Raw genomic sequence first — 27,525 nt, 5'->3', positions numbered from 1 at the left:
GCAAAAAGTGATCCAGTGTTAGAAATTGCACTGCATATGATCTTCCTGGAGTCTCTACTCTTAACACGAACCAATGACTTTGTTGAGGCACGTCCACTAGAATCACTGCTTACGTTAAGTCGAAGAATATCTAAAGTACTAATACCCTGAGCCAGGAGAAGAGAAGTCTTATCGAACACCGAATTATGTACCATTTGCATGGGTACTCTCTGAGGCGCAGGGCATATATCATGTGGAGAGAACTTGGTAAATTCCTGAATTGAATATGCAAAAAGTTTTGCATCATCACCAGCAGAAATAAGCATCGGGACACCCAAATGAGCCCATTTATGATAAGTAAAGTCAACTGGCTTTCCCTTTTTGCGATGTTTACGACTTATTTTATCTGGCAATATATCATCCGGAAAAGGATCTGCAAAATAATGGGACTTAGTAGTGATTCAATAACTAAAGACCCACCAGCTTTTAGATATATGTGGGTGGGTGTGTCTATTGGCTAAAGTATGCATCCGAAAAGAAATTTGATTGCAGAGCATATATAACAGGACATCCTAAAAATTTTGAATAATATAATCTCAATGTGACTCTTACCTTCTCGACTAATTGGTACAGAAACTGTAAGAGCTCTGATGTCATGGGTATGAGCCTTTACATAACCAATATAATCCCATTTCTGAGAAGGTTTCAATTCTTGAGAACTGTTAGTACTACCGGAGAGCTTATAAAGAATAACCTACAGATAAGAGATCAGAGAAGTAGAATGTTGAAAACCATTGCAATAAAAAAACATAAGAAACATTTGAGAAAAGCACTCTTCTGATACATATTTCTAATTTCTACAATTGGTCAAAGTATTTGTTCCTAGTAAAAGTAATAATTCCAATCAACAAAAAAATAGATTTAACCTTGATAATCTGATACATAATCAACTACATTCTAAAAATCATCGGTTAAATCTATTCTATAACAATTACTGCATTCGAGTAATTTCATTTACCTGTCCATCCGCACCAGCAGAAAAGACTCGATTATGGCTGGGGGCTGCTGCAAGGGTATTGACATCACCTTTGTGATTAGAGTGTGATTCCAAAAGGGTACCAAACTGACTATCCCAAAATTGTACAGTTCCGGTACTGTCTCCACTCACAAGAACTGAACACCTAGAGTAAGAATATATATCCTCAGTACAAGAAATATAAAAGCAAACAATGTTAAAAGTCAAACATTATCATCATATGTACCTCAAAGAAAGTAGTGACCAAACACAGATCTCAGAACTACTTCCCAGTCCTCCAAGACCAACTGTAATTCTGTATACCTCTTGACAGGAGTTTGCGTCCCAGCATCTTATCAGCCTACAAATGATTGTTGCCACAGAAGAAAGTTACTCAGAATAACTTATTAACACCTACCTATCCATATAAACATAGATCTTTAATGAAATCTATCAAACTCACCCATCACTGCCACCGGAAAATATCCTCTTTGCATCTGGACTCCATGTTACACTTAAAGCACGTCCTGCAGAGATACATTTCCATAAAGCTAAGTAAACAAAAAAGATAGAGAATGGAAATTATTAATAATAGTGAAAGGGGGTGGTGAAGATGTCTCACCACTAACCCTAGGCAATGATCTATAGTAAGTTAACTTGTCAAAGTCAGAGATACGGTACAGTCTCACACAGCCATCATCACAAGCAGCAGCAAGGAGCCTATCTGTATCCTCTGATACTAGCTCATGAAACTCATCAGAGTCAGAATCATCATCTTCTTCACTTCCACCACTCTCTTCCTCATCATTCGATTTCTCACTCGAGTATCCATTCTCAATCTCTTTAGCTTTACCTTCTACATCAACTGAGGGTAGATTAACCGGAGCCAACGCCATTTGCCAGATTGAGATTCCAATTGACTCCAGCACAATCTGCATTTAAACAAAAATCTAAATACGACAAAAAAAAACACTGTAAATAAGAGAACCTGAAGTATGAGACATTGAGAGATGTTAAAACCTTCTGCTTCAAATCGAAAAGATCCCATTCAGAAATGGAGCCATCGATGCTAGAAGAAAACAGACGACCAGAAGGCAGCCCATTAGAACCAGCACGGCACCACGCAAGAGACGAGATTCTCGAATTTGGATTGCCATGGATAGTCTAACCCCGGAAATTAAAATAAAAAACCAAAAAAAAAAACACAAATCAACTCGACATACTTCACGAATCCAATTCGATTTTTGCTAAAAGAATAGCTTAAATCGGAAGAGAAGAACTAGGGTTTTTCCAAAGAGGAAACCGTAGAGTACGTACGAGTTGACAGTGCCATCCAACGGCGCCGGGGGAGACGAGCCAGATTTCAAGAGAACCCTCCTCGCGAGCCGCGGCGACTTGAGAGTCGTCGGCGCTGTTAACTAGGGCTACCACCGGAGATGGTTTCCAGTCAACGGAGCTGCAACGGTACTCAAGCATGACGGTTGAAGGGGAAGTGAACACTCTCCCTGAGACGGAGATGAGAGATGAAGAAGAAGAAGAAGAAGAAGAGGAGGAGGCGAAGAAGAAAGAAGCATTAGGTTTTTGAGGGTTTTTTACCTAAGGACCTTATGGGGGCGGCAATTAAAAACGGATCCGGGTCGCCCGCACTTGATCCGACCCGACCGGAACCCTTCCATTTTTTATATTCCTAAACAGGACCATCTTTAGGCCATTTTTTAAATGGTCTGAATTTAATTTATTAAAAACAGGACCATCTTTAGGCCATCTTTATCGGTATATTTTTNAGTATCCATTCTCAATCTCTTTAGCTTTACCTTCTACATCAACTGAGGGTAGATTAACCGGAGCCAACGCCATTTGCCAGATTGAGATTCCAATTGACTCCAGCACAATCTGCATTTAAACAAAAATCTAAATACGACAAAAAAAAACACTGTAAATAAGAGAACCTGAAGTATGAGACATTGAGAGATGTTAAAACCTTCTGCTTCAAATCGAAAAGATCCCATTCAGAAATGGAGCCATCGATGCTAGAAGAAAACAGACGACCAGAAGGCAGCCCATTAGAACCAGCACGGCACCACGCAAGAGACGAGATTCTCGAATTTGGATTGCCATGGATAGTCTAACCCCGGAAATTAAAATAAAAAACCAAAAAAAAAAACACAAATCAACTCGACATACTTCACGAATCCAATTCGATTTTTGCTAAAAGAATAGCTTAAATCGGAAGAGAAGAACTAGGGTTTTTCCAAAGAGGAAACCGTAGAGTACGTACGAGTTGACAGTGCCATCCAACGGCGCCGGGGGAGACGAGCCAGATTTCAAGAGAACCGTCCTCGCGAGCCGCGGCGACTTGAGAGTCGTCGGCGCTGTTAACTAGGGCTACCACCGGAGATGGTTTCCAGTCAACGGAGCTGCAACGGTACTCAAGCATGACGGTTGAAGGGGAAGTGAACACTCTCCCTGAGACGGAGATGAGAGATGAAGATGAAGAAGAAGAAGAAGAGGAGGAGGCGAAGAAGAAAGAAGCATTAGGTTTTTGAGGGTTTTTTACCTAAGGACCTTATGGGGGCGGCAATTAAAAACGGATCCGGGTCGCCCGCACTTGATCCGACCCGACCGGAACCCTTCCATTTTTTATATTCCTAAACAGGACCATCTTTAGGCCATTTTTTAAATGGTCTGAATTTAATTTATTAAAAACAGGACCATCTTTAGGCCATCTTTATCGGTATATTTTTAGGGGTGTTCTTAGGTTTTTTTTATTTGAAAAAAATTAAAAAGTATGCTAAGATCGTAAAACATGTTCTTATTTCAGAACTGTTGTTGGGTTGTTCTTGTGTGACGTGTTGTTTTCTGATTGGAAACAATTTTTTTGCAACTGAGAAATTTTTTCATTTCTCTTCCTCTTCCAAATCGCATATAGGTTTTGCGATGAAAAGAGAGAAAACGGCGAAGCTTCGACTTCTACATCTTCGCCAACTAAGGTTAGTATTCCGGCCAAAAGTGTCTCTGCTTTGCTCTCACTCTGTTATGCTGAGTTTGGAGTTGAGATTCCTGTCGCTGGAAGCTCTTTCTCTTATCTTAGGGTTGAATTAGGGGATTTTATAACCTTTATTGCTGCTGGGAATATATTGCTTGAGGCTATCGTTGGTGCTGCTGGATTAGGGAGGTCATGGTCTTCGTATCTAGGTAGTTTGGTCAAGAATGATTCTAATTATTTTCGGATTAAAGTCGATTCCTTTGCTAAAGGGTTTGATCTTCTTGCTCCGGTTTCTATTGCTGTGCTTTTAGTTGCTAATGGTATTGCCATGAGTGGAACAAAGAGGACTTCTTGGTTGAATTTTATTACTTCCATTGTCACTGTTTGTGTTATTGTGTTTATCGTCGTTGTGGGGTTTACTCATTCTAAAAGCTGTGGTTTATTGGTTTGGTTGGCTCGATGTCTATGATCATTGTGTTTTATTGTTTGATGGTTTTGGCTTTGACTATGATGGTGAAATACACTGAAATCGATGTGAATGCAGCTTATTCTGTTGCTTTTACTCAAATTGGGATGAAATTTCAGTGTATTTCTCTTTGTCTTCGATATTGTGTCATCAGATCTATTAACTTCTGGGTTTTTGGTATTCGTATTGTTTGGATTTCTTATAAAATCAAATCTGGTTCTTCTCTCTCTTTCTCGATAGTTCTAGGGTTTAGCTGTGTTCGATTTAGTTTACCTTAGTGGAGACAATCAGATTCCGATGCTGGTAGGTAATTGAATGGATCTTATAAGTAGATGATTCGAACTGAATAGTTAGTAAATTACTGAACTTTGTCTCTGTGATTCACATCTTACTGAACTAAGCTTCGTAATTCAGCTCTTGTGTTGCTTTATTTTTGCCTCGTTTTAGCTTTGTATGTGTTAGATCTCTAGGCTTGTCTTGATCATATATACAGAGGACAGTGATACTCTGATTATATTGTTATTGTATCAATACCTTTTGTTCGTTTTTTTTGTAATGATGTGAATCTACATAGTAGGAATAAGTCTGATCAGATAAATATTTTAACATATCTATGGCGCTTAATGTTGCAGGGATTTGAGTTTGCACAAAAACCACCACAATGGTTACATATCCTGCTACCACAGAGACGATTTCTCTGGCTCAAGAAGCCAACAGCTCTGAGGCTATTTCCATACTGTACCAAGTTTTAGAGGACCTTGAAGCTTTGGCGCTGTTGAGTACTTTGGTTAAAGAGGTTAGGAGATTAGATGATAAGCTCCTTCTGGTCGACATTGACTTGCTGGAGAGCAAACTTCACTTCTCATTGATGATGTTGCAGGAATAATCTCCTCAAAGGCTGGACTCCAGTACGTTGGCCCTGACCTGGATGCCATGAAAGCAGTCGCTGATGCTCACTCAAAGAGGTCCTTGAAATTGTTTGAGAACGCACTCCGTGACTACAAAGCATAGCTACAAAGCACAGTTTTAAATGTTCTTTTATAATTTATAAGTTTGTAAGTTTAAGAATATAATTAAGAATATTATATAATTGTAATAAGTTTAATTCTAATATTATATACCAAATTTATTAGATTTTATAATTGTAATATGTTTAATAATATTATATTATTAAATTTTAAGATCTTATACATGTTCTCCCTATAACTAATTTTTTAGCAAAAGATCTTAACTACTGATCTTAGATTATTTTTCTAATATATTTAATCTAAGAACACCAAAAACTGTTTTGCCTATAAAGATGCCCTTATAGGGAGAACATGAGGGGTGTTCTTAGCCCAAAAAAAAATAGAAAAATAATGAATAGTGGTTTTAAACACTTTTTTTAGTTCTTGATGTAGAACTGATTTTGGCTCAGTTCTAAGCTGATGTGGCAAGCTGTGAATGGATACAATTTTTTGCAAACAATTTTTCACAAATTAAAAGAGGATCTGATTAAGAATATATGAAATAAATTTGGACATTAAACTATATATTAATTAAATAAAATGTTTGTGTGCTTTAATTAAGTAATATGTTTTTTTTTTATCTTTAATGTTTTTGTTGTTTCATAAAAATTTGGTATTGTATTTTGAATTTTAGCAAAAGTTTTATAAGTTTGCAATTTAATGTTATTTTATAAGTTTTTATAATTGTAATATGTTTAAGAATATTATATTATTAAATCTTATGATCTTAAACACGTTCTCCCAATAACTAACTTTTTAACAAAAGATCTTAACTACTGATCTTACATTATTTTCATAATATTTTTACTCTAAGAACACCTAAAATAGTTCCCCCTATAAAGATGCTCTTATTATTTTGAAATTCATACTCCTCATTTTTTGTTTTGTATAAGATGATGATTTATTTGTTTTAAGGTTATCAAGATACCCAAAAAAAAGTTGTAGTTAAGAATTTTTTTTCTTAATAATAGAAACAATATAGAAATTAGGTTTATTCCGTGTCAAGCACGGATTAATTTATTTAAAATGACGTTGTAAAATTTAATTAGGAAATTAATCATAAATAAAAGTGATATAGTATTAATTATATAGAACCAAAAGACATACTTGGTTCACCTAGAGATGTCAAACGGGTCTAAAGTCTGCGGGCCATGCCCGATATGTCATTTAGCAGGGCGGACTTGGACCTTTAAATTGATGCCTAAAAAAGAGCGGGTTTCGCGGACTCGACCCGTTTGGTTTGCGGGTCAGGCGGTTTTGTCCGTTTGCGACCACGGGTTTGCGGGTGGTCTAAAGAATCTTTTGTCTTCTCCGGTTCTTCCAACCTGTGTCAATTCATCTTGAATTCTCCATGAATTGGGAGATTTTTCTTATGAAGTTGAGTGAAGAACGGTACGAAATGAACCAATGATCAAGAGATGGCATATCAATTGACGTGAATTGCTACCATGAGTCTAAGCCGTTGCAAGCCAAAAAATTGCCGCCATGAGTGTAAGAAGAGCTATCTTGTAGCCACGACAGGTACTTTTGTCTGTTTTTTTTTTTGTTGTAATTTAGCCGAGATTCAGGTTTTGATGATTCATTAGTTCATTAATTTAGATTTGTTGTAAGTTACTTGATTGGGTTGGTTTTTTGAAATTTTGTGGTCTTCAACTCTTTGTTCTGTTAATTATTTTATATGGATTATTCCTTTGTGGTAGGTTCAAATGGTGTTTCGAGGTCGTTGGGATGCTTCAAGAGAGAAAGAAGATGGAGCTAGACCCATGAGAAATGTATAATTGATCTCTGTTCTTTTTTTTTTTTGTTGGTGTGATCATTCTTGTGGATTGGGTTTAAGAACAGTGATAGCATTGTAGACGTTTATCTGCAGATAAAGCATAACGAGGTAATGCAATTAGGAGATAAAATTTGGTTGCCTGTGTCAATCGCTGAGATGAGGATTTCTAAGAGATATGACACTATACCAAGTGGAACCTTGTATCCAAACGCAGATGAAATCGCATATCTTCAAAGACTTGTCAGGTTCAAGGTAACTTCCGTTTGAGAAACTCTTCTGGATTTGCTAATGTTTTACACTGGTCTCTTTTGGTTGATCTTATATACAAGTTTTGACCTTACTTTTCTATCTACTGCAGGACTCTGCTATTATAGTTCTTAATAAGCCGCCTAAGCTTCCAGTCAAGGTAATGGAGTTTTCTATTTGCTCCTGCATAACGACTTCATGGGAGGAAGCTGTTACATTTCTCTTGTTGATTAAGCACCCGCTGCATACTCAGTTATCTTTGTTTGTTTTAGGGAAATGTTCATATACATAACAGCATGGATGCACTTGCAGCTGCAGCAGAGGTTTATGACAACCAACGTTTTCATAAAACGGTTGAGACTGAGAGACATGTTCCATGAATCATCTTTTTTCCTCGATGTGAGGCAAAGACATATAAGTTGCTATTTGCTAAGTAGGAAGACAATAAGCATCCATGGCTGATGGTGTTTCATGGGGCATGGGGGAAGATGCTATTGAAGAAGAAGAGGTAATACTGACTATCTGTTAGTGGTTGTGGACTTAGTATCTTTCTGACTGACCTTGTTTCTTAACTGTATGTATTGAATCTTTCTGGTGAGGTTGCGGCAAAGCTTATGTTTGAAGCAAACTATATTGCATTCTAAAATCTTATACGAGTGATTGGGTTTGAATTTGTCATGTTTTTATAATCTCTAATATCGATTTGTTTATAAAATGGTTTTTTATGTAGGTGATGACGATGCATCTAGTGAGCCAAACTGGGGTATTGACTGTTCTACTGTTGTTACAGTTAAAGAATTGCATATTAGTTCTCCTATCTTGGCTGCTAAAGGCCCTTTTTCTATAAGGTATTATTAACCTGTCATTTTCTTCTTCTATATCCAATTGTTTTGCTCTTTTGTTTTTCTTGCTCGTAATGCTATCCTTTTGCTTCTTGTTTTCTTTACCCTATTGTTGTAGCTGTTTTCTAATGGAATGAGGGAATCCTTTTGCTTCTTGTTTTCTTGCTCGTAACGATCGTACGGAGCTGGGTGGAGGAGAAGAAGAAGATGCCCGCAGGCATGCCCGTTAGTCCGCAAAGATAAGCGGAGCGGGCATGGGCACTGATAGGTCGCCCGCTGCCCGCAGCGGACCTGTCCGCGGTGGATCACTGAAAAGACGGGACCATCGCGGTCAGCCTGTTTGGGCGCGGGCATGCCCGTTTGACATTTCTAGGTTTCATTCATCCCTTTATAAAATAAAGAAATAAAATCTGTATACATTATTATAAAATTAGAAACTTAAACCGCTGTTTTATAAACTCTAACCGATATATAATTTTGTTCTAATTGTAAAATCTAAACCCTAACCATCTCATTTGTAAACCTAAACCGACATATAATTTTGTTCTAATTGTAAAATCTTAACCCTAACCATCTCATTTGTAAACCCAAACCGTCATATAATTTTGTTCTAATTGTAAAATCTAAACCTTAACCATCTCATTTGTAAACCCAAACCAACATATAATTTCGTTCTAATTGTAAAATATAAACCCTAACCATCTCATTTGTAAACCCAAACCGACATATAATTTTATTCTAATTATGAAATCTAAACCCTAACCATCTTATTTATTAACCCAAACCGACATATAATTTCGTTTTAATTATAAAGTCTAAACCCTAATTCTTATTTATAAACCCAAATCGATATATGAACTTGTTTAATTGTAAAATCTAAACCAAGCCAATATTTAACTTTCTTTAAATAAAAGTATACAAAATATGTTTCTTTAATTTGTTTTGTTTTTCAATTTTATTTTGATTTATTTTTAAATAAAATATTAGATAGAACATTTTGATTGGTTGAGAGGGGAGGGAGTGAATACAAAGGTTCAACCTAAGTATTTTTCTAGAAACAATATAGACATAAGGTTTTATTCTGTGTCATGCACATATTAATTTTATTTGAAACAACGTTGTAAAATTTGATTAAGAAATTAATCAAGTCCATGTTTCTTAATATAATATCATACTCTATGCTTAGGTCCAACAAACAATTTTCCACAAATAAATAGTTTCTCACCTATGTGGCCCATATAAGTGGCATGTGTTGTTGTATTTTCGAGATGTTGGGCTTGGACAGTTTCCTGTTGGACTGTATCCCACCCACATCTCGAGAATGCCTATTAGAATCCCATATCGGTTGGGATTTATTCCTTGGGGTAATATATAAGGATCATAGACCACTCCATTTATTACCTATTGGTTTTGGGTTGGATGCACATGTTTCCTAATAAGTATAAAAGTGATCTAGGGAATTTTATTGAAGTTAGTCAATTAGACTTGAAAAATTTAGTTATTACCTAGACATTATAAAAAAAAAATATTGTGATTCATTTTGTTATTTATAAGTATTTTTAAAAAATCAAGCATCCAAAAATAGTATGGGTTATTTATCAATGATTTCAGGCTTGAAGAGACTTGGAAAATGGGTGAATTGAAAGGTAGAGGTGGAATCTGGCTTGGGTGTGATGAGACCAAGACAAATGAGGCTGGGCATGGCTTTCGTAGGGGTATTCCACACAACAGAAAGACATGGCTCAATCGATTCTTAAATAAAGGGACGCGCACAATACTTAACGAAACCGACAAAGCCAGTAACCAAAACTCTAAGGAAATTGCTTGAAAGAAAACTCAAAGTTTATTGATAAAAAAAAGTGTGAGAAACAAGGAAGAAGGAGAGGAGCCTATGTCTAGGAGAAAATGGAAACTTATGGGCTGCTAGAGGACACCTTGGAGTTCTTTCTTTTCATAATAAAGCCACGTGCATTTAGTGTTTTACAATGTTAGTACGGCTTGGCCTAGTTTGAACGTGGTTAAAAAAGTCTTCGTTCATGTGGGTTTTCTTGGTGTGAACACTCCCTAAAGAATTTGAGCTGACTTTTCTATTTTTTTGGAAGTCTTATGTTATCCTATGAAGTCCGAGAGTTCACAGAAGCAATTAGATCAAGGTTGAACTCACAGGTATATAACATTGGGGACGGTCTAAATGGAAGGTCTCGATCGAGCATCTTCTAAATGAGCTTGATCCAAGTGCATTTTTCTATGATCAAAAGTAGGCTTGGGAATCCAAACCAAACCGAATTGTCCGAACCGAATCGAACCGAGATTCGGACAATTCGGTTCGGTTATATTTGTTTTTTGATTCCGATCGGAATGGTTTTCAAAGAATTTCAGTTCGGAGAGACAAAACCGACGAAAACCCGAAATTTAACCCTAGGTATATAAGCTAATACACCGGTTTAGTTTATTAGTTCTAACCCTAAACCTAATCTATCTAAACTCTTCCTCTTAGCGGCGACAGAGAAAGAGATTCTCGAGTTTCTGATCCGATCATGTGTTGTCCCGATCAACCTTGTGTTTAATCTTCAGTGTAAGTTCTTTTGTCTTAATCCTTTTGTTCTAAAGCATCGTGTAATAGAATTTTATTGTTGTCCGTCTTTGATTCGTTGTATAGCTCTAGGATTTGTTGTTCTTGGTTTCATTCTTTGCTTTTGATGTCTGATAGTTATAGTTAGAAGTAGAACTAAGTATGTGTTGTTACTTGTTAGAACTAAGTATGTGTTGGGTTTGGTTTCATTCTTTGCTTTTGATGTCCGATAGTTATAGAAACATTAGCTCTTGTTCTTGTTTTGATGTCTAATGTTTTGATGTCTTGGGTTTGGTTTGTGTCTAAGTATGTGTTGGGTTTGGTTTCATTCTTTGCTTTTGATGTCCGATAGTTATAGAAACATTAGCTCTTGTTCTTGTTTTGATGTCTAATGTTTTGATGTCTTGGGTTTGGTTTGTGTCTAAGTATGTGTTGGGTTTGGTTTCATTCTTTGCTTTTGATGTCCGATAGTTATAGAAACATTAGCTCTTGTTCTTGTTTTGATGTCTAATGTTTTGATGTCTTGGGTTTGGTTTGTGTCTAAGTATGTGTTGGGTTTGGTTTCATTCTTTGCTTTTGATGTCCGATAGTTATAGAAACATTAGCTCTTGTTCTTGTTTTGATGTCTAATGTTTTGATGTCTTGGGTTTGGTTTGTGTCTAAGTATGTGTTGGGTTTGGTTTCATTCTTTGCTTTTGATGTCCGATAGTTATAGAAACATTAGCTCTTGTTCTTGTTTTGATGTCTAATGTTTTGATGTCTTGGGTTTGGTTTGTGTCTAAGTATGTGTTGGGTTTGGTTTCATTCTTTGCTTTTGATGTCCGATAGTTATAGAAACATTAGCTCTTGTTCTTGTTTTGATGTCTAATGTTTTGATGTCTTGGGTTTGGTTTGTGTCTAAGTATGTGTTGGGTTTGGTTTCATTCTTTGCTTTTGATGTCCGATAGTTATAGAAACATTAGCTCTTGTTCTTGTTTTGATGTCTAATGTTTTGATGTCTTGGGTTTGGTTTGTGTCTAAGTATGTGTTGGGTTTGGTTTCATTCTTTGCTTTTGATGTCCGATAGTTATAGAAAGAACTAAGTATGTGTTGGGTTTGGTTTCATTCTTTGCTTTGGACTGATCTTTGCTTTTGTTTATACTGTTAGTGTTAGTCCTTAGACTTGGATTGATCTTTTTCACTTGTTGTTTTTAACAGATGTCTCATGATTCTGGGGAAGAGAACATTGACCCGGTTCTACGAGAAGAGATTGATGATGGTCCGACAGCTTCTCCAGTTGGTGGGAAGAGAAGACAAACTCAGGCTACAACTTCTACTGTACCGTCTCAACCGAGGAAAAAGCCAGCTCATAGATCTCCGGTTTGGGAGCATTTTATTCAGCAAGCACATGATCAGGCCCTCACCAACTGTCGGTATTGTGGTCAACCTCTAGGATGTGACACAGTGATTCATGGAACAAGTGCAATGAAGAATCACATTAGTAGGTGTAAGTTGTACAAGATGCATCTAGAGAGTGGTACTCAGAGTGTGTTGGCTGGTGATAGCAGTGGTGTAATGACTGCAATCAAGTATGATCAAGCTTTGTTCAGAAGGTATGTGAATGAGATGATCGTTCTTAATGAGCTGCCGTTTGCATTTTTGGAGTCCGAGGGTTTTAGGAGATTTTGCAGCAACATGCTTCCCATGTATACGGTCCATTGCAGGAAGACATCCACATTAGATATATACAGTATGTTTCTGAGAGAGAAAGGATCTTTGAAGGAGCTGTTTGGTAAGGAGAAGCAGAGTGTCTATGACAACCGATATATGGGTAGCTCCCACGACTTCTTGTAGCTACATGGTGGTAACAGCTCACTGGATTGACAGAGATTGGAAGTTGCAGAAGAGGATCATCAGTTTCAAGCCAGTGACAGATCACAAAGGTGATACAATTGCTGAGCACTTGGTAGCCTGTCTTGAAGAATGGGGAATTGAGAAGGTCTTCACAGTAACAAGGCTCTAAGGGTATTCACTGATGCTTTGATCATGAGAGGACCTGATGCTTTAGTTAGTAATGGTGATTATCTTCATATGCGGTGCTGTGCGCATGTCCTCAACTTGATAGTGAGGGATGGTTTATCCAAAGCAAAAAGGAGTATAGTGTCCATCAGAAATGCGATTAAGTATGTGAGATCATCAGGTGATCGGTTGAAATCATTTCTGTTGAGGGTCGACACAGGAAACGTAGGTAGAGGTAGTTTGTGTCTCGATGTTGCTACTAGGTGGAATTCAACCTATCTAATGCTGACAGCCGCAAACAAGTTCCGGGTTGCATTTGAGAAGATGTTGACTGAAGACAAGTTGTATAACGACTACTTCATGGAGACTGAAGAGAATAGTGAGGAGAATGGTGATGAAGCTGAATTCCCAGGGCAGAAGCGTGTTGGTCCTCCTACTTTTGCTGATTGAGATCAAGTGCAGAGGTTAGTTAAGTTCTTGAAGATCTTTTTCAACTGCACTTTTTCTTTCTCAGCCAGCAAATCAGTGACCTCTACTATTTGTTATAATGAGATTGTGACCATTGAGAGGAATCTTATCAATCTAAGCACCAATGGTGATGTGCTGCTAAAGACAGAGGCGACGATGATGAGGAGTAAGTTTGAAAAATATTGGGATGGTCTCCTAAACATGAATCCGCTTGTCATCATCGCAAGTGTGTTTGATCCCAGAAACAAGATGCAGTTTGCTGGTCTTTGCTTCGACAAGCTTTATGGAAAAGACAGTGTCGAAAGTACTCATCTAAGATCATCAATTAAGGGTGTGATGAAGAAGATGTATGCAGAGTATGTGATGAAGTTGAGCGTAAGTGAACAAGTTGTACCAACTACTGGTGGAGTCGTAGTTGATGTTGGAGTACCAGCAAGTGATCTGTATGATTTGTCGGATGAGGATGGTTATGAGAGGATGGATACGCTGTACTCTGAGATGGTGGCTGAATGCACAAATGAAGAATGTAGCAGTGAGCTAGATATTTACTTGTTGGAGAAACCAGTGCCAAGGACTCCAACTGCTTTGGGATTGGACTTTGATGTTCTATCTTGGTGGGGGCGAAATAGTTCTAAATTCCTAGTTTTATCTGAGCGAGCTAGAGATATCCTTGCTGTTCAAGTGTCTTCGGTTGCTTCTGAATCCGCATTTAGCACAAGTGGTCGGATCTTGGACCCGTATCGCAGTTCTATGTCACCTTTTATGGTCGAGTCGTTGGTTTGCACCCAACAGTGGCTGAGGAATACCATTCAAGCAGAGAAATTAGCAAGCTTAGTTCAGATGTTTGAAGAATTGCAGTTTCATGAGTCCTTAGGTAACCCATTTCTCTTAATTCTTACCTTTTTCATTACTTTTTTGTGGATTAATGACTAATTTTGCAACATTTTCCTTGTGCAGCTACACAGAATGCGACTCATCCGATTGCGGATCCGTGATCTAGAGAAGAACAAGGGAGACTAGAACCAAATAATGATAGTAAAAGGTTGTCTCTCTTTCTCTACGTCTTTTGCATAAAAAAACTCATAACAGTTAACTATTTTTTGGAATGAAGTAAGTAGAGAATGATAATATACCAAATGCCTAGAGGTAAGAGGAAAGGATCATTGGTATATTGTCAATTCTCATTCTCTCTATTAACTTTTGGCAATTGACTTAACTTTTGGCAATTGTCTCCTAATATCTTTGTGACCTTCATGGAGACTTTTGTAAGTGTGGTTTTTTTGTAAATTGTCTCCCATAGTCTCTTTATGTATAAGAGAAGTAGGATTGACTGATGAACACTTGAACTTGTTATTTTTTGTAAACATGACTTGTATGCTATCTTAAGAAGTTAAATGTCATGAATCATATTCTATTTAGTTGTTGTTGTGTTTGTTCGATATTGTTGGTTTATTGACAAGGCTAACTAAAAACCGAAATAACCGAATCTCCAAACCGAAATAACCGTGTCCGAACTGAACCAAACCGATCGATTAGTCAGTTAGATTCGTTAGAGTTTTCAGATTCCAAATAATCCAATAACCGAATAAACCGACCCGAATTAACCGAATAAATCGAATTCGCAGGCCTAATCAAAAGTCCCAGTGTGAGTGCACTCGGATTCAAAATTGACTTCGGATCAACAATTTAAACTCGAATCTACTCTAATCACAATACAGTTAATGTGAATTTACAATTTTAAATCGAAATTAAATGGACTAATAAAATTTGTTTAATTGGAAAGAATTTTTTAAACTGAAAGGAATTAAGTAATTTCTTGATAATAAATAATGAATTGGATAAAGGCTAAAAGTGCATGGTATTACGGTTGAGCTCCTATAGTACACAAGAGGTGGATTATTATTACATGCAGCTCTTAGATAACATTTATTGTTAATTAGAATATCTACGGCATAAGAATAACTTGATACAAATGTTGTTGAGCTTTTAAGCTATTACTGATTAATGACATGTGCACATGGGAGACCTGATTATATGGGATGTAACGTACTTCCTTAACATAAAAAAAATGCACCATCTACAACAATAACCAAAACATCTTTCAATGTTTTTCGTCACACTTATTGACACTGTATAATATGCCTTGCGGGGTTAGATAGACACATCAATTCACACATTTGTCTTCCCAATATTGGCATTATGTAAAATGCAGAATATCAACTTGCAAATATCACACCAAACTAAAACCATAAGTTTCTTTTCCTGTTTTTGTATATCTTTTTTGGTTCCATTACACCAGTGTCCCCAAAACTTTTGAACTTTGTTGTGTGAGTTCTTCACTATATATAATATACATGGCCTTTCTCTCCACACTTTACAGAAGCAAGGGAAGTTGTCTGTACATTGTAAATGTAACACTACAAGAAATTGAGGTATTGATAGCACTAAAATATAGCGTTTGATGGTGTTTTGCTATGGTTGACATGCGGTTGCAGGAGATTGCGGAAGCGGGCGATTGCGGTTTCAAGCGTTATTAAGCGTTTTGAACGACTGGTTTAGCGGTTTAAAATTGGTGCGTTTGCGGGAGGTTTACGACTGGTTGACCAGCGGTTGGAACATAATAAATGTGATATAATATATAAATGTTTAAAACACCAAATTTTTATTAAACTTGATTTATAATTAAAATTTATTAAAACATACTAAAATAATTACTCAAAAAACAAATAAATTTCATATTGAAATACTTATTCCTTTATGCATTTGGCTTTACACCAAAAATTTAATCAAGTAATTTGATAAATGACAAAATATATGCTTTAGATCGTAGATCTTTTCTCTTTTATCTTAGATCGTGGGTCAGTAGTTGCATCGGTAGGAATGGTCAAGTGAGAGCTGAGAAGAGTCACTGGTGATTTGTTTTAATAATTTTCACAAATAATCTTATTTTCTTAAATTTCTGATGAAATATTATATTTATTTAGATTTTTTTGAACTTATGTACGATGTGCCATTAAATTTACATCAAGTTTTCTAGATTATTGTTAATTGGAATATTATTATTATTATTTTTTTTGACAGCAGAAATATTATTTCTTCTAATTGTTTATTTTATAATCTCTGCAATCGTATCCGTATTTCATTTTCTCCCATCTTTAATGAGTAAAATGGTTAGATAGAAGATATAACAAAAAAAAAATTTATTATCATTGATTTCTTTTAAGGTTTTTACGAAAAAAAAAAAAATTCCAACCGCAATCGCCCGCAAACGCAAACGCTTGCGGGAAGCAGCTTTTGGAATTCAGTGGTTTGAAGCGATTGGGAGCGATTAGGAGCGATTGAGAGCGTTTTATGTGATTGGTTCCAATCGTTAGCAACCGCTACCAGCAGCAAACGCTGCATTTGCGGGAGGTAGTGGGAGAACCAGTCAACACCATACTCATCAGTTTTTTATAGCGTTTGTCAAAAATGAGACGCTATCTTTGATTGATGCGAAAAACCTAATTAATTTGTCCGCTTATAACTTAGTGAAAAAAGGACGCGGCTACCAAAATTGAAAATTTCATTCTCCCTCTCACTTTCGTTTTCTCTCCCTCCATTGTTTCACTTATCAAGCTTTTTTAATTTCTACTACTTCTGTCCATCTATGGATACTCATCAAAACCCTTCCCAGATTCATAACTAGATGAATAATCTTCCTCTCTACTCCATCGAACCTAACTGAGTCATCTTCCTCTTCTCCACCAAAAATCATGAACCCCTAGATCTCGTCGCCGGTCAATCTCTACCGCCGGAGTATTCAAATAAGATGTGACCAGAGATGTTTTGTTGATTCTATGAAGTTTTCAAGGGATCTACTTCGTCCTCGTTGGCGTCGCCACCATCCCGTCTCCCAGATCTGTCGCCGCTTCCACATGTTAGCATTTGAGTCTGTTGAGACTTTCTTTTAGGGTTCATCAATTTATGCTTTTCATTCAAAAATCTTATGATTTTGAGATTTTTAGTGTTGGGTTTTTTTTGTTGTTTGATTTAATTGAGCTACGATGATGCTAAAGATGTCTTTGTGTTTTGATCTTTGAAGGAATTGATGTTCTCATAGATTGATAATTGGGAACGAAAAATAAGAGCTTTTTCGTTGGAGCATTGGATCTGAGACTTCTCGACGGTGGAAAGGGAGGAATCTATGACGACAACTGATGAACGAAAAACGATATGGTGAGGATTGAGACAACGTATCGGGAAGAAAGTGACAAATCTAGTTGAGGTGAAGTCATATAAGAGGTTAGGGTTTAATCTTTATACTAGTTTGGCCTTGGATTCTTTATGAAATTAAGTTGTTTTTTTCATTGATGTTTTTCCGTTTGTTCAGGTTTTAGCTTCAAATTTGTGTTTCATTTTAGCTTAAATTGAACTATTCTTTGAACTTTGATTTAAAATTGATTCAGATCTTAAAGTTTATTCCAATTTATCTCAATTCAAGCTTTAATCTATTAGAACTTCTTCTCTATTCTCATTTTGTTTTCTTGGAGATCTTGACTGTTTCAGATATGAAAATCAAGGTATGAGATGGGTTGTGGGGTTGAAGATGCCAACAACAAGACTGGGTGAGATAGTTGAATGCAAAGAAAAAAAATAAAGATGGAGACGATGGAGAAGAAAATAGAAAACGATGACAACTTAGTGGTTTTCTGTTTCAATTTTAAGTTTTAATTTTTTTTGTTCGACATTGAGTAAATAATATTTAGATAAAAATGGTAAATTACTATAATTAATTTTATTGATTAATTTTAACTTTATAAATTAAATTACAAATTTTATAATCTAACAAAATTTAAATTTTAAATTCAGATCTCTATATCTATGAATAATTGAATATACAATAGCACATAAAAATTGCTATTATATAATGTTTAATTACAGACAAATAAACGCTATTATATACAGATCTACGACGGACGCAAATACAGCGTTAGTCAAAACGCTATGGTATCGTTAGATAGCGTTATTCTGATGCTATCAAAAGCCAATATTCTTGTGGTGTAAAATGTTTAGTCTTTAATTTTCCCGAGTTACATTAAGGTAACATGAGTCTCTTTAGAGCTAAAATAATGTGCTTTCTCAGTTGAACAAGACTTTCTTACAAAAGAATTGTCCCCATAAAACGAAAGAATAAACAACTGTGGCCAAACCCAAAAGAGAGAAAAGTTAAAACCTTACATATTACCAACAGAGTTAATCCAATCCATGTCCTTCCTTTTGTGAAACCAATCTATGTTCAGTGATGTATTGTATTCTTTTGGGTCCAGACCCTTTCCTTAGTCTTTTTCTTTTTTTTTTCTTCTCCATGTCCTGTCTTCTACAACGTTCTCTCTACAAGCACTACTTCGGTCTCTTTGAGTGTCATTCAACTTGTTCTCCAATTAGATCTAGACCCACCAGTAAGAAAGATATTCCTTGAAACAATAGGAAGTAAAAATGGATTCCTTGTGCCGATAAAAGACTCCGAGTTGCTGCCGTAAGTAACAGAAACGCTAGTGACAGCTCTTTCATATATATCCTATTGTGCTTCTTCTTCTTCTTCTTTGTCTTTTCAGCATTTTTCTCAGCTTCTGTTTCGGGTGCAGACACACCTCTCTGATGCTTCGTTTTCTTTCCATCTTTTTCAACCAAAGCAGCTAGATCTCCTTCAGATGATCGTCCTGATTTTTTTGTAACAACCCATTCATATGCACTTCCTAGCTGAAAAAGACCCGAGACCATTGCGTTGAACTTGGTGACAGACATTGTGTTCTCAAAGAGAAGGTACGGGACGATAAATGGAAATGATTTTGGAGCGGGAAGAATGTTGAGGAACGACATTGTGGCAGGTATGTAGCAAACAACCCAAGCGGGAAGCTCAGCTTCGGGCACAAACATAGTCATTGGCAGGATTATACAAAAGAGGGTGAATGAGTAGAAGGGCAAGATTAGCTTCCTCAGGAGGAAGAAGAGGAATATCAAATTGAACTTCTTGCCTATGCTTATCTGCAACACACACACAAACACAAAGGCATCAGAAACCACACAAGTATTACAACATAAAATACAGAAACAAGTCCGTTTGGCATACCTTTGATTTAATGACAGCGGGCAAACAAAGACGAAATAGTTGCATAGGTCCTGAATGCCATCTGTGTTGCTGTTTTCTGTAAGCTTCATAGGATTCAGGTAATTCACATTGGCACTGAGAAAGAGACACACAGTTTTATGACATCAGCCAAGAATCAAACAAACAGTTTAGTAATAACAACTAACATGGTTCTTGCTAGTTGCTACAATACCTCAACATCGTTTAGGAAAATGAATTTCCATCCATGAAGGTGAGCACGAACAGCAATGTCCATATCCTCAACAGTGGTTCTCTCGAGCCAACCACCAGAGTCTTCCAAAGCCTTGATCCTCCACACACCAGCAGTGCCATTGAATCCAAAGAAATTCAAAAACACACTGTTCACTTGCTGTTCAACCTCAAAGTGGAAAGCCAAGTTAATGTTCTGTAATCTTGTCAACAAGTTCTCTTCTTTATTCACAAACGACCATCTTGCCTGAACCAATCCTAGTTCCTCATTGTCCTGTTATAAAATCAAAACACACGTTCTTTTTAGTACATAACCTCTTTTTTTTTTTTTTTAATCAAAATTTCACCTCCCAAATTTTAGAACTTTACCTTGAAATGAGGAATTGTCTTTTTGAGGAAATCAGGTAGAGGTTGAAAATCAGCGTCGAAAATGGCAACGAATTCGTAGTCTTTGACATAACTACAGTTCATAGCAGACTTGAGATTACCAGCTTTGTAACCTTCTCTGTTAACACGGTGACGGTACACAATGCGTGCACCTCGCTCCTGCCATTTATGAACCTCTTCTTTGATCAAACTCTGCGTTGTTGGATCATCGGAATCATCCAAAATCTGAATCAAAATCTTCGTTTTTGGCCAGTCTAGATTACACACAGCCGCAATTGATTGCTGATAAACCTGTAAAAACCAAAACTTGGGTTAAAAAAAAATCCACAGAGGAAACAAAAACCAAGTTAGTACTGATATAAATTACCTCTTTCTCGTTACACATAGGGATTTGAACAAGAACCATAGGGAGAAAACAAGCATTATCACCAGATTCAAGATCAGAGATAGCATCCGGTTTAAGAACCGGTTTAATCTTCTTGAAACGGATCCAGAAACAACCAAGACAAAGAATGAGTCTATCAAGACTCTGAATAAGGAAGAGGACGATGCAGCCATTAGCAAGAAACTGAAGCGGAGGAGCAAGATACTCAACACGAAGCAAAACCCATCTCGTGTAAACCCAATCAAAGAAGCCTTTCACACCAAAAGGTGTAGTGAAGATAAACTGAAGCTGAAGCTTAGAAGTTCCAAAGTGCCAACCTTTGAAATAAGCAGCAATCTCGAAACCCAGAAGGATTAACGAAAGCCATAGAAACACTTTCAAGCAAGAGTAGAAAAGTTTCGATTTTTTCGCAGGGTTTTTTTTCTGTGAAGAAGAGACTTCGGAATCTGTACGGCCGGCGGCGATACGGCGGCGTACGGCTGTGCCTAGAGCGATTAATGCTGACCCGAGTGAAGTGAGACAACCTGCGGCACGGTGAGCTTTCAGAAGGAGGACCCAAGTGAGCTGTCTCGCGTTCTTGTTTCTCGATTTCTCACGGCTTCTTACTAGGAAATCTTCATCGGAAGGTGATTCAAGTTCCACCATTGACCAGTTGTTAGGGTTCTCCATTTTGACGACCACTGGTGTACCTTTACGGTTGTTGTTTCCTTTAGCCCACCATTCAAACTTTGGAGCCATTTTTAGGATTCTTTAGATCAACCAAAACCAGTAAAGAGAGAATAGAGCTATAAATTGGATCTCATTGCCAGCAAAGAAGATTGAAGGAGACGCGTGTTACTGTAATAATAACGAAAGGGCAATGAAGATGTAAGGAGAAGAAGAGAGAACAAAAAAAAAAAAAAAAAAACTCTGTTCCCGAGATATATTGAGAGAAAAGAAAATGTTGGTTGTAGTGAGAAAAATGAGAAACTCTGAAGAAAAATTTAAAAGAAAAGAGACAAGGAGATAAATTTTAAAAAATAAATAAAAAGTGGTAACAGCTCAACATGTTTTTTTTTTTTTTCTTTTTTTAGAAGAGTTTGAAGAATATACAAAAACCCAGAAGAATAAATTGAGAGGAACAACACCAAATGGTCAAATTTGTTTTTTTTTTTGTTTCTTTTCTTTTATTCTCTTTTGTTCTTAAGAGAATATAAAACAGAAAAGGTGACGTTGAGGAAATTTGTAGATTGTCAGATCAATTAGAGGTGTTAGAAAATAAGGAAAGGGATCAAATCAGATTAATTCGAAAGACTTGCTTTGGATTTGTGGACAAAAACAACAAAATATTGCAAAAGCTGTTTTACCAAACTTTCTTGGCCTTGTTCTTGTTCTTCTTCCAAAAATACTTGCACTTTAATCCTCAGTGTTGTTTGGTACAATGTACACAATTCGGGTTTTTGATATTCCGCGTGTGATATTAACTGGGAAGATAATAGAAGTTAATGATCACACACGAAACAGGAAAAAAAATATAGTAATCCAAAAAGAAAATATCGTAATTTTTGAACAATATCCGCAAAAAAGAACAAAACCTAAGGAAGAAGAAAATAAAAGTAGAAATATAGATTTTCAGGATATGGATTTTTGTTTTGCTGTTTTTTACTGTGGTTAAAATTCTAATGAGTGGACGAGAAAGAAAGAAAAGACCAAGTCTTTTGCCACACCGTTCATTTAGACATTTGCCTCCTAATATGGCGCTTTTTTGTTTTTTTTTTCAGTTTTGTAAATTAATCCTTAATGATTTGTACACATATCATTACTACTATTCTCTTAGTCTTGTCTTTATCCTTTTAAATCGATAATGTCTCCCTGACTTCTCTGTTGATTTCTAAATGTAAGATATTGTCTAGGTGTTTACAATCGTTGAGGATAATATGATTTTTGTCCACTCTAACAAAATGTTTCAACTCATGAGCTCCTAAACATATGGTTAAAAAGAAAAGGAAATGAAATAAAGAAAAATGTTTTAATATAGAAATTTTGAAAAGTTAAGATAAAAGAAATATTTGCCCCCAAAAAAAAATCTTAGAGACAAAAAATAAGATAAACTATTAGAGTTTTATGTTAATCATAACTTAAATGTATTATAGAATTAATTAAAAAATTAAATAAATAGTATTAAATAAAATAAAATGATAAGTATTAATTTAAATATATACTTCTTATTCTTAGTCAAAGATCTATTTCACATATTTAATATATGTATATATCACACTAAACTATTTACTTATTAACATTACTAGCAATACAAAAAGTGTTTTTGTAAACTATAATTGAGACAATGAGATTACTGTTATTGAGATTTAGAAATGTGCGTGTTTAATTAGGCTTCTTTGTTTTTACTGGCTTTTTTTAAAGTGGGTGAGATGATAATATATCTCCCAAAGAAATATTTCAGAATATATAAAATAAATCTTTAGAAAGCATATGAGGGAAAACAATTATTGAAATACTATTTAAATCTATTTAAGGCGAGAAAATACTAAAAATATTAATGCCTCTTCAATTCAAAGAAGGGCAAAAATTTTGGTAATTTGAGCTCATCTAATAAATTTTTAAAATATTTTGCCTGATTACTCATATTTTTAGATCATTTAATTACCTACTCCACATATTTATTGTTCTATGAATATTTGATATAATTGGTATAATTCAAGTTCAAGTATTATTAATGTGGAGTACAATTTGGTATTCTCAAAAAAAAAGAACGTTTGAATTAGGTACCGAAGAGTCACTCCTACACAGAGACAAAAAAAAAACTCTTTGAAGCCACCCTTTTGATTAATTCTTTGTTTTAACCAGAGTTTTAGTCGATATTATATTCCTTCATCTATAAGGAGACATGTATCATGCATGTAGGATTTGATTCATGAATACAAATGATCATATTTCCAATAATATAAACTCTTACACTACAAAAAAAAGGTTGTCTTACATCAATTAAATAGCATCACCAATATAAATGATACTGGTTTAAAATAATTTTTAGTAAATGACACAAAATAAATAATTTAACATCAAATGTAATAAAATGATGTATTAATTAACTTGTTTAGCGTCAGTTCAATCAAATTGATACAAATTTGTATTAATTTGCATCACTTAGAAAAACTGATACAAAATATGTGTTTACATCAATTAAAATAACCGATGTATTCACTTAATATTATTGACATCGCTTTTAAAAACGATGGTACAAAATTTACATCAATTTAATATGATACTAACTTTAAGTATTTTAATTATCTAAAAGATTAATGGAATTTCTTGTAGCTAACGCTAGATTTTTATTAGTATTACCATAAATAAATAATCATATTTGATTTATCATTTATTATTAATTCCGATTTTTACTCAAAATCAATTAATTAGTTTTTTTCCCTTACTCACAATCCTTTTTCTACGCCACTATTTTATCTTCAAATCTATCTTAACATTTTTGAAGTACATTTTTGTGTCATCCTCTTTTATCTTTGTATCCAAACAAGTCCCAATTAAATTCTCTACAATCCTTACAACCAAACACAATCATTTCCTTATTTGATAATATTAATTTCCTAAAATCTATCTACCTAATTTAAAGCAATATGTTATATTAAAATAGAATTCTCCTTTCACTCTCATAAATCTGCTATGATCATTTGGTATTGTGTGTTTTCCTACACAGTTTGGAGAAACATAAAATAAAGGTACTCTTTCACTTTATGTTGAATATACTTGCAAATGGCTATTCTGATTATGACCAAAACATTCTATAAATTTCTAAACAATTAATCTCTTTTTTATTTTAAACTAAACTTTTGAGGATGATTCAAGGGACCTCAAGTCATAATCAAAGTAAGATCTTTATTCCAGAAATGGCAGAGAGATGACATGGAAGAAGAATTGAAGTTGTGAAGAAGAACAAAAAAAATTAATGAAGCAAGAAGCATGGAACAGAAAGAAGAAACTGAAACCCAGTTGTGATTCTTTTTTTTTTTGGTTGTAAACGAAGGTTTATTGTTCATGTGATGAATTTTGTAAAATTTTGATAAAATTTTACTAGATATTACAACCAGTGATTTTGGGAGAAATATCTTGCTATATATTTAAAATAATAACAAACAAAATAATAATTCGAGAATATATTTAAACAATTATTTATTAATTTAAAATTATTAATTTATTAAATAATTATATTAATTACAGCATCAGTTATAAATAATTTACATCATTATTTTAATCGAGATAATAATAATATCACTTAAATAAATTGATGCATTAACATCATTTTTTTAAATGACACATAGTCATATCAGTTACAATAATCGATGTAAAAGTTTTGTATATTGACATCGGTTATCAACTAATTGATGTAAATTATTTGCATTAATACATTAAAAATCATTTATCTAAGTAATGCAAAAGTTTTTTACATCATTTATAAGTAATACATATATTAAAAATAATTGATGTAAAACACTCTTATTTTTGTCCCTATTTTTGTAGTGTTAACACCTTAGCAAAAAGTGAATCTGGATTTTTTATTAGCCGCCATAACTGTTTCACCAATAGTGTAGTTTTAATGTTCTCTAAGTTTCGAAACCTTGACCCCTCCCTCTGTCTGTTTTACTTATGCATAAGTTATGTTACTTTTTTTTCTTTTCAAAGTTATGTTACTTTAACTAGTGTAGACTTCTATGTCATTTATTTGAATTCCACCATAGTTTTCAGACCGCACTAATAAGTTCCGTGACTGCATTTACTAAATTTTGTGGTTATGATTAGGTAGTCTAATTAAAAACAAGACTAAACGTAAGTTACTAAATATGCCGCCACCAAAGTAATTAATCAGTATCTCTCGAACTAAAATTATTTAGTACTATACCTAATTTAGTAATTAAAAGAGTAGCTAAATTTTAATTAAGGTTCTCTAAAATAGTGGTATGAGACATATATATCATACAATATACAAACAATTAAGATTAATCAATGATTAGTATTATTTCTTTATAGACCAGAATAAAAGTTCTTAGTTTATAAATACTAAGATTAACATTAGAATTAATAATAGATATTCAGAACTAACATATGATTTTATTACCTCATCATTATTGAAATACTATTTGACAATTTAAATGAAAAATTAGGATAGTAAAACGAGTAACAGAAAATCGAAAACGAAAATGAACCAAATGAAGATATAAAAGAATAGAAATACGGAAACACGACATGAAATTTTGTTTTAAAAGTTCTAATTATGAAAACTTCATTACTCTCTCGTGGCATCTTGTGAAAGGATTATCGTTGTTTTGAGTTTGTAGAATAGCCCCTAACTATTGTCGGTGAGTGTTCGTGGTTGGCCACGTTTGGACTTGTATATGGCCGTCTTTTACATTAGTTTAGGAGAGAAGGAACTTTGATATGCCATATCGTACATTAAAATAATTCAAATATTTATAGTTTAAATTATGTATATGGCATATATACATTGGATATTTGTGGAAGAGTTAATACCTACGTAAATGTCAACAAGTTTTTTAAAATTTGAGAAATACTTGAGGATGACGGTGCGATTGACCAACAATTTTGCTACCTAAAAAACGTGCAAACATTACTAGATATATTATGCTTCCCATGTTAGTATCTCTTCATTTATTTATTATTTGACTTTAATTATACTTTATCAAGATTTAATATCAACTGAAATAGATTTCGTATTTTATTTATTTTATAATGAGACAATGATTTGAGTTTTTAACAGTCGACTAATTTTGTTAAAATGACTATATATATATATATATATATATAGTCGAATAGCTTACTCACTGATTTTTTTAAAATGTATATATTTGTTCCAGAAAATATTGACATTAGTTTGAACCAATTGCAACATTTTCGTTTTGCCTTTGTTGTGGTTGTCGATGCTAATTTAGGTTTTGTCTGAGTTTTTTCTTATTTTGTTTGATCGGTTTGAACGTCTAGATCGACATTCAGTGCATGGGTAATGGCTTCAAAAATTTTATTCTAAACATATGTCTTCAGTTGACCATGCAAAATGTTCCCTTATATATTTTCCTTAACAAAACTTAAATATGCTTTAATGCCTCAAACAAATTGGGTCTCATGTTAGTGCATCGTTATGGATTCTATTGATCACTATAAATTTTATATATCATGATCTTTTTACTGGACTTTCGTGAGGAAACAAGATAAAATGACAAAACTTGGGTTTTAATATTAGCTCAGATAAATTTTTACAAATGAGGTTACTGGAGTTTATATACAACAATGGAACAGTCTAGAACTAAACAGCTGTATACGCTTACTCATCACAAAAAGATGAGAGAGAATCAAATCAGTTTTGAACAAGAAGCCGATGTGTAGTTAACCTCTCTTCTTTTGCAGGTATAACTTTTGCCTTCTACCTCAACTCTGTAGTGGATTTCTCAACTGAGCCTGACTTCTTCAATTGGGTTCGATGTTGTAATGGACTTGTATTGCTCACACCCTCCCGCAAAATTAGAGTGGGTGGCTCAGCTACTCCGAATTTGAGTCAGAGATGTTCGAAGTCTCGCCGTGGCAAGGACTTCATGAAGATATCTGCCAGTTGAAGATACGTCGGAACATGTATAGTTTCGATGAGACCCAAAGCCACTTGTTCATGAATGTAGTGATAATCTGTGTCAAAGTGTTTGGATCGATTATGAAGAGCTGGATTGGAACTGAGATAAATTGTAGAGAGATTGTCACATCTTATTAGTGTCGACTTTGGTTGCCAAGACCACAACGCAAGAAGGAAAGCCACTGTATTTCATGAGCCAATGCTGTTAGTGCTCTGTATTCTGCTTATGTGGAAGAATTAGTTACTGCAGACTATCTCTTAGCAGACCAAGAGATGATATTTGGTCCAATGAAGGTACAAAACCCTATTGTAAAACGCTGAATATTTTTGCAGCCACCATAGTCACTATCTCTGTAAGCTGTCAGTGACATATCAAAAAATTCTTCCGCATATGAGAGAAAATGGGGGGGGGGG

The 27,525-nt window shown here is 34.9% G+C and overlaps 3 protein-coding genes and 1 long non-coding RNA gene across 7 annotated transcripts in view; 2 read left to right on the top strand and 2 right to left on the bottom strand.

Annotated features, from left to right (window-relative positions):
* LOC104707147 (U3 small nucleolar RNA-associated protein 4) overlaps nucleotides 1–3,536 on the bottom strand; it is a 6,819-nt gene extending 3,283 nt beyond the window's left edge. Inside the window, exons 1-9 of one of the 3 annotated variants that reach the window (XM_019234758.1) lie at nucleotides 3,273–3,536; nucleotides 2,976–3,119; nucleotides 2,795–2,887; nucleotides 1,617–1,833; nucleotides 1,458–1,521; nucleotides 1,242–1,355; nucleotides 998–1,160; nucleotides 592–733; nucleotides 368–412 (exon numbers count right to left, since the gene is read on the bottom strand). In XM_019234758.1, the coding sequence (XP_019090303.1) occupies nucleotides 368–412; nucleotides 592–733; nucleotides 998–1,160; nucleotides 1,242–1,355; nucleotides 1,458–1,521; nucleotides 1,617–1,833; nucleotides 2,795–2,887; nucleotides 2,976–3,119; nucleotides 3,273–3,431 (1,141 nt within the window). In that variant the 5' untranslated portion in view covers nucleotides 3,432–3,536. Of the gene's footprint in view, nucleotides 1–367; nucleotides 413–591; nucleotides 734–997; nucleotides 1,161–1,241; nucleotides 1,356–1,457; nucleotides 1,522–1,616; nucleotides 1,927–2,014; nucleotides 2,159–2,311; nucleotides 2,541–2,794; nucleotides 2,888–2,975; nucleotides 3,120–3,272 lie in introns of those variants that run through there. The other 2 variants (XM_019234763.1, XM_019234759.1) reach the window with 2 other exon arrangements.
* Nucleotides 6,605–8,806, top strand: LOC104722229. Of its 2 annotated transcripts, none has more exons than XR_757164.2 (7): nucleotides 6,605–6,974; nucleotides 7,154–7,225; nucleotides 7,310–7,482; nucleotides 7,589–7,636; nucleotides 7,749–7,984; nucleotides 8,207–8,324; nucleotides 8,437–8,806. It is a non-coding gene; the product is annotated as an uncharacterized LOC104722229 (long non-coding RNA). The 2 variants fall into 2 exon arrangements; XR_757161.2 differs by having other exon boundaries at nucleotides 6,607–6,974; nucleotides 7,324–7,482.
* Nucleotides 12,088–14,057, top strand: LOC104750759 (zinc finger BED domain-containing protein RICESLEEPER 2-like). The gene is made up of 6 exons (XM_010472608.1): nucleotides 12,088–12,482; nucleotides 12,594–12,661; nucleotides 12,741–12,812; nucleotides 12,869–13,315; nucleotides 13,403–13,970; nucleotides 14,039–14,057. The coding sequence occupies exons 1-6, from the start codon at nucleotides 12,088–12,090 to the stop codon at nucleotides 14,055–14,057; spliced, it is 1,569 nt and encodes a 522-aa protein (XP_010470910.1).
* On the bottom strand, nucleotides 18,404–21,365 carry LOC104722220 (probable xyloglucan glycosyltransferase 12). The gene is made up of 5 exons (XM_010440361.2): nucleotides 20,448–21,365; nucleotides 20,063–20,371; nucleotides 19,677–19,967; nucleotides 19,466–19,579; nucleotides 18,404–19,380 (listed from the first exon to the last, which is right to left on the bottom strand). Exons 1-5 carry the CDS (start codon nucleotides 21,201–21,203, stop codon nucleotides 18,757–18,759), a joined length of 2,094 nt encoding a protein of 697 aa, XP_010438663.1. The 5' UTR covers nucleotides 21,204–21,365; the 3' UTR covers nucleotides 18,404–18,756.

The sequence above is a fragment of the Camelina sativa genome, chromosome 2, assembly GCF_000633955.1.
Source record: "Camelina sativa cultivar DH55 chromosome 2, Cs, whole genome shotgun sequence".
Classification (NCBI taxonomy): domain Eukaryota; kingdom Viridiplantae; phylum Streptophyta; class Magnoliopsida; order Brassicales; family Brassicaceae; genus Camelina; species Camelina sativa.
Note: the sequence above shows the minus strand (reverse complement) of the source record. Positions and strands in the feature narration are given on the sequence as shown.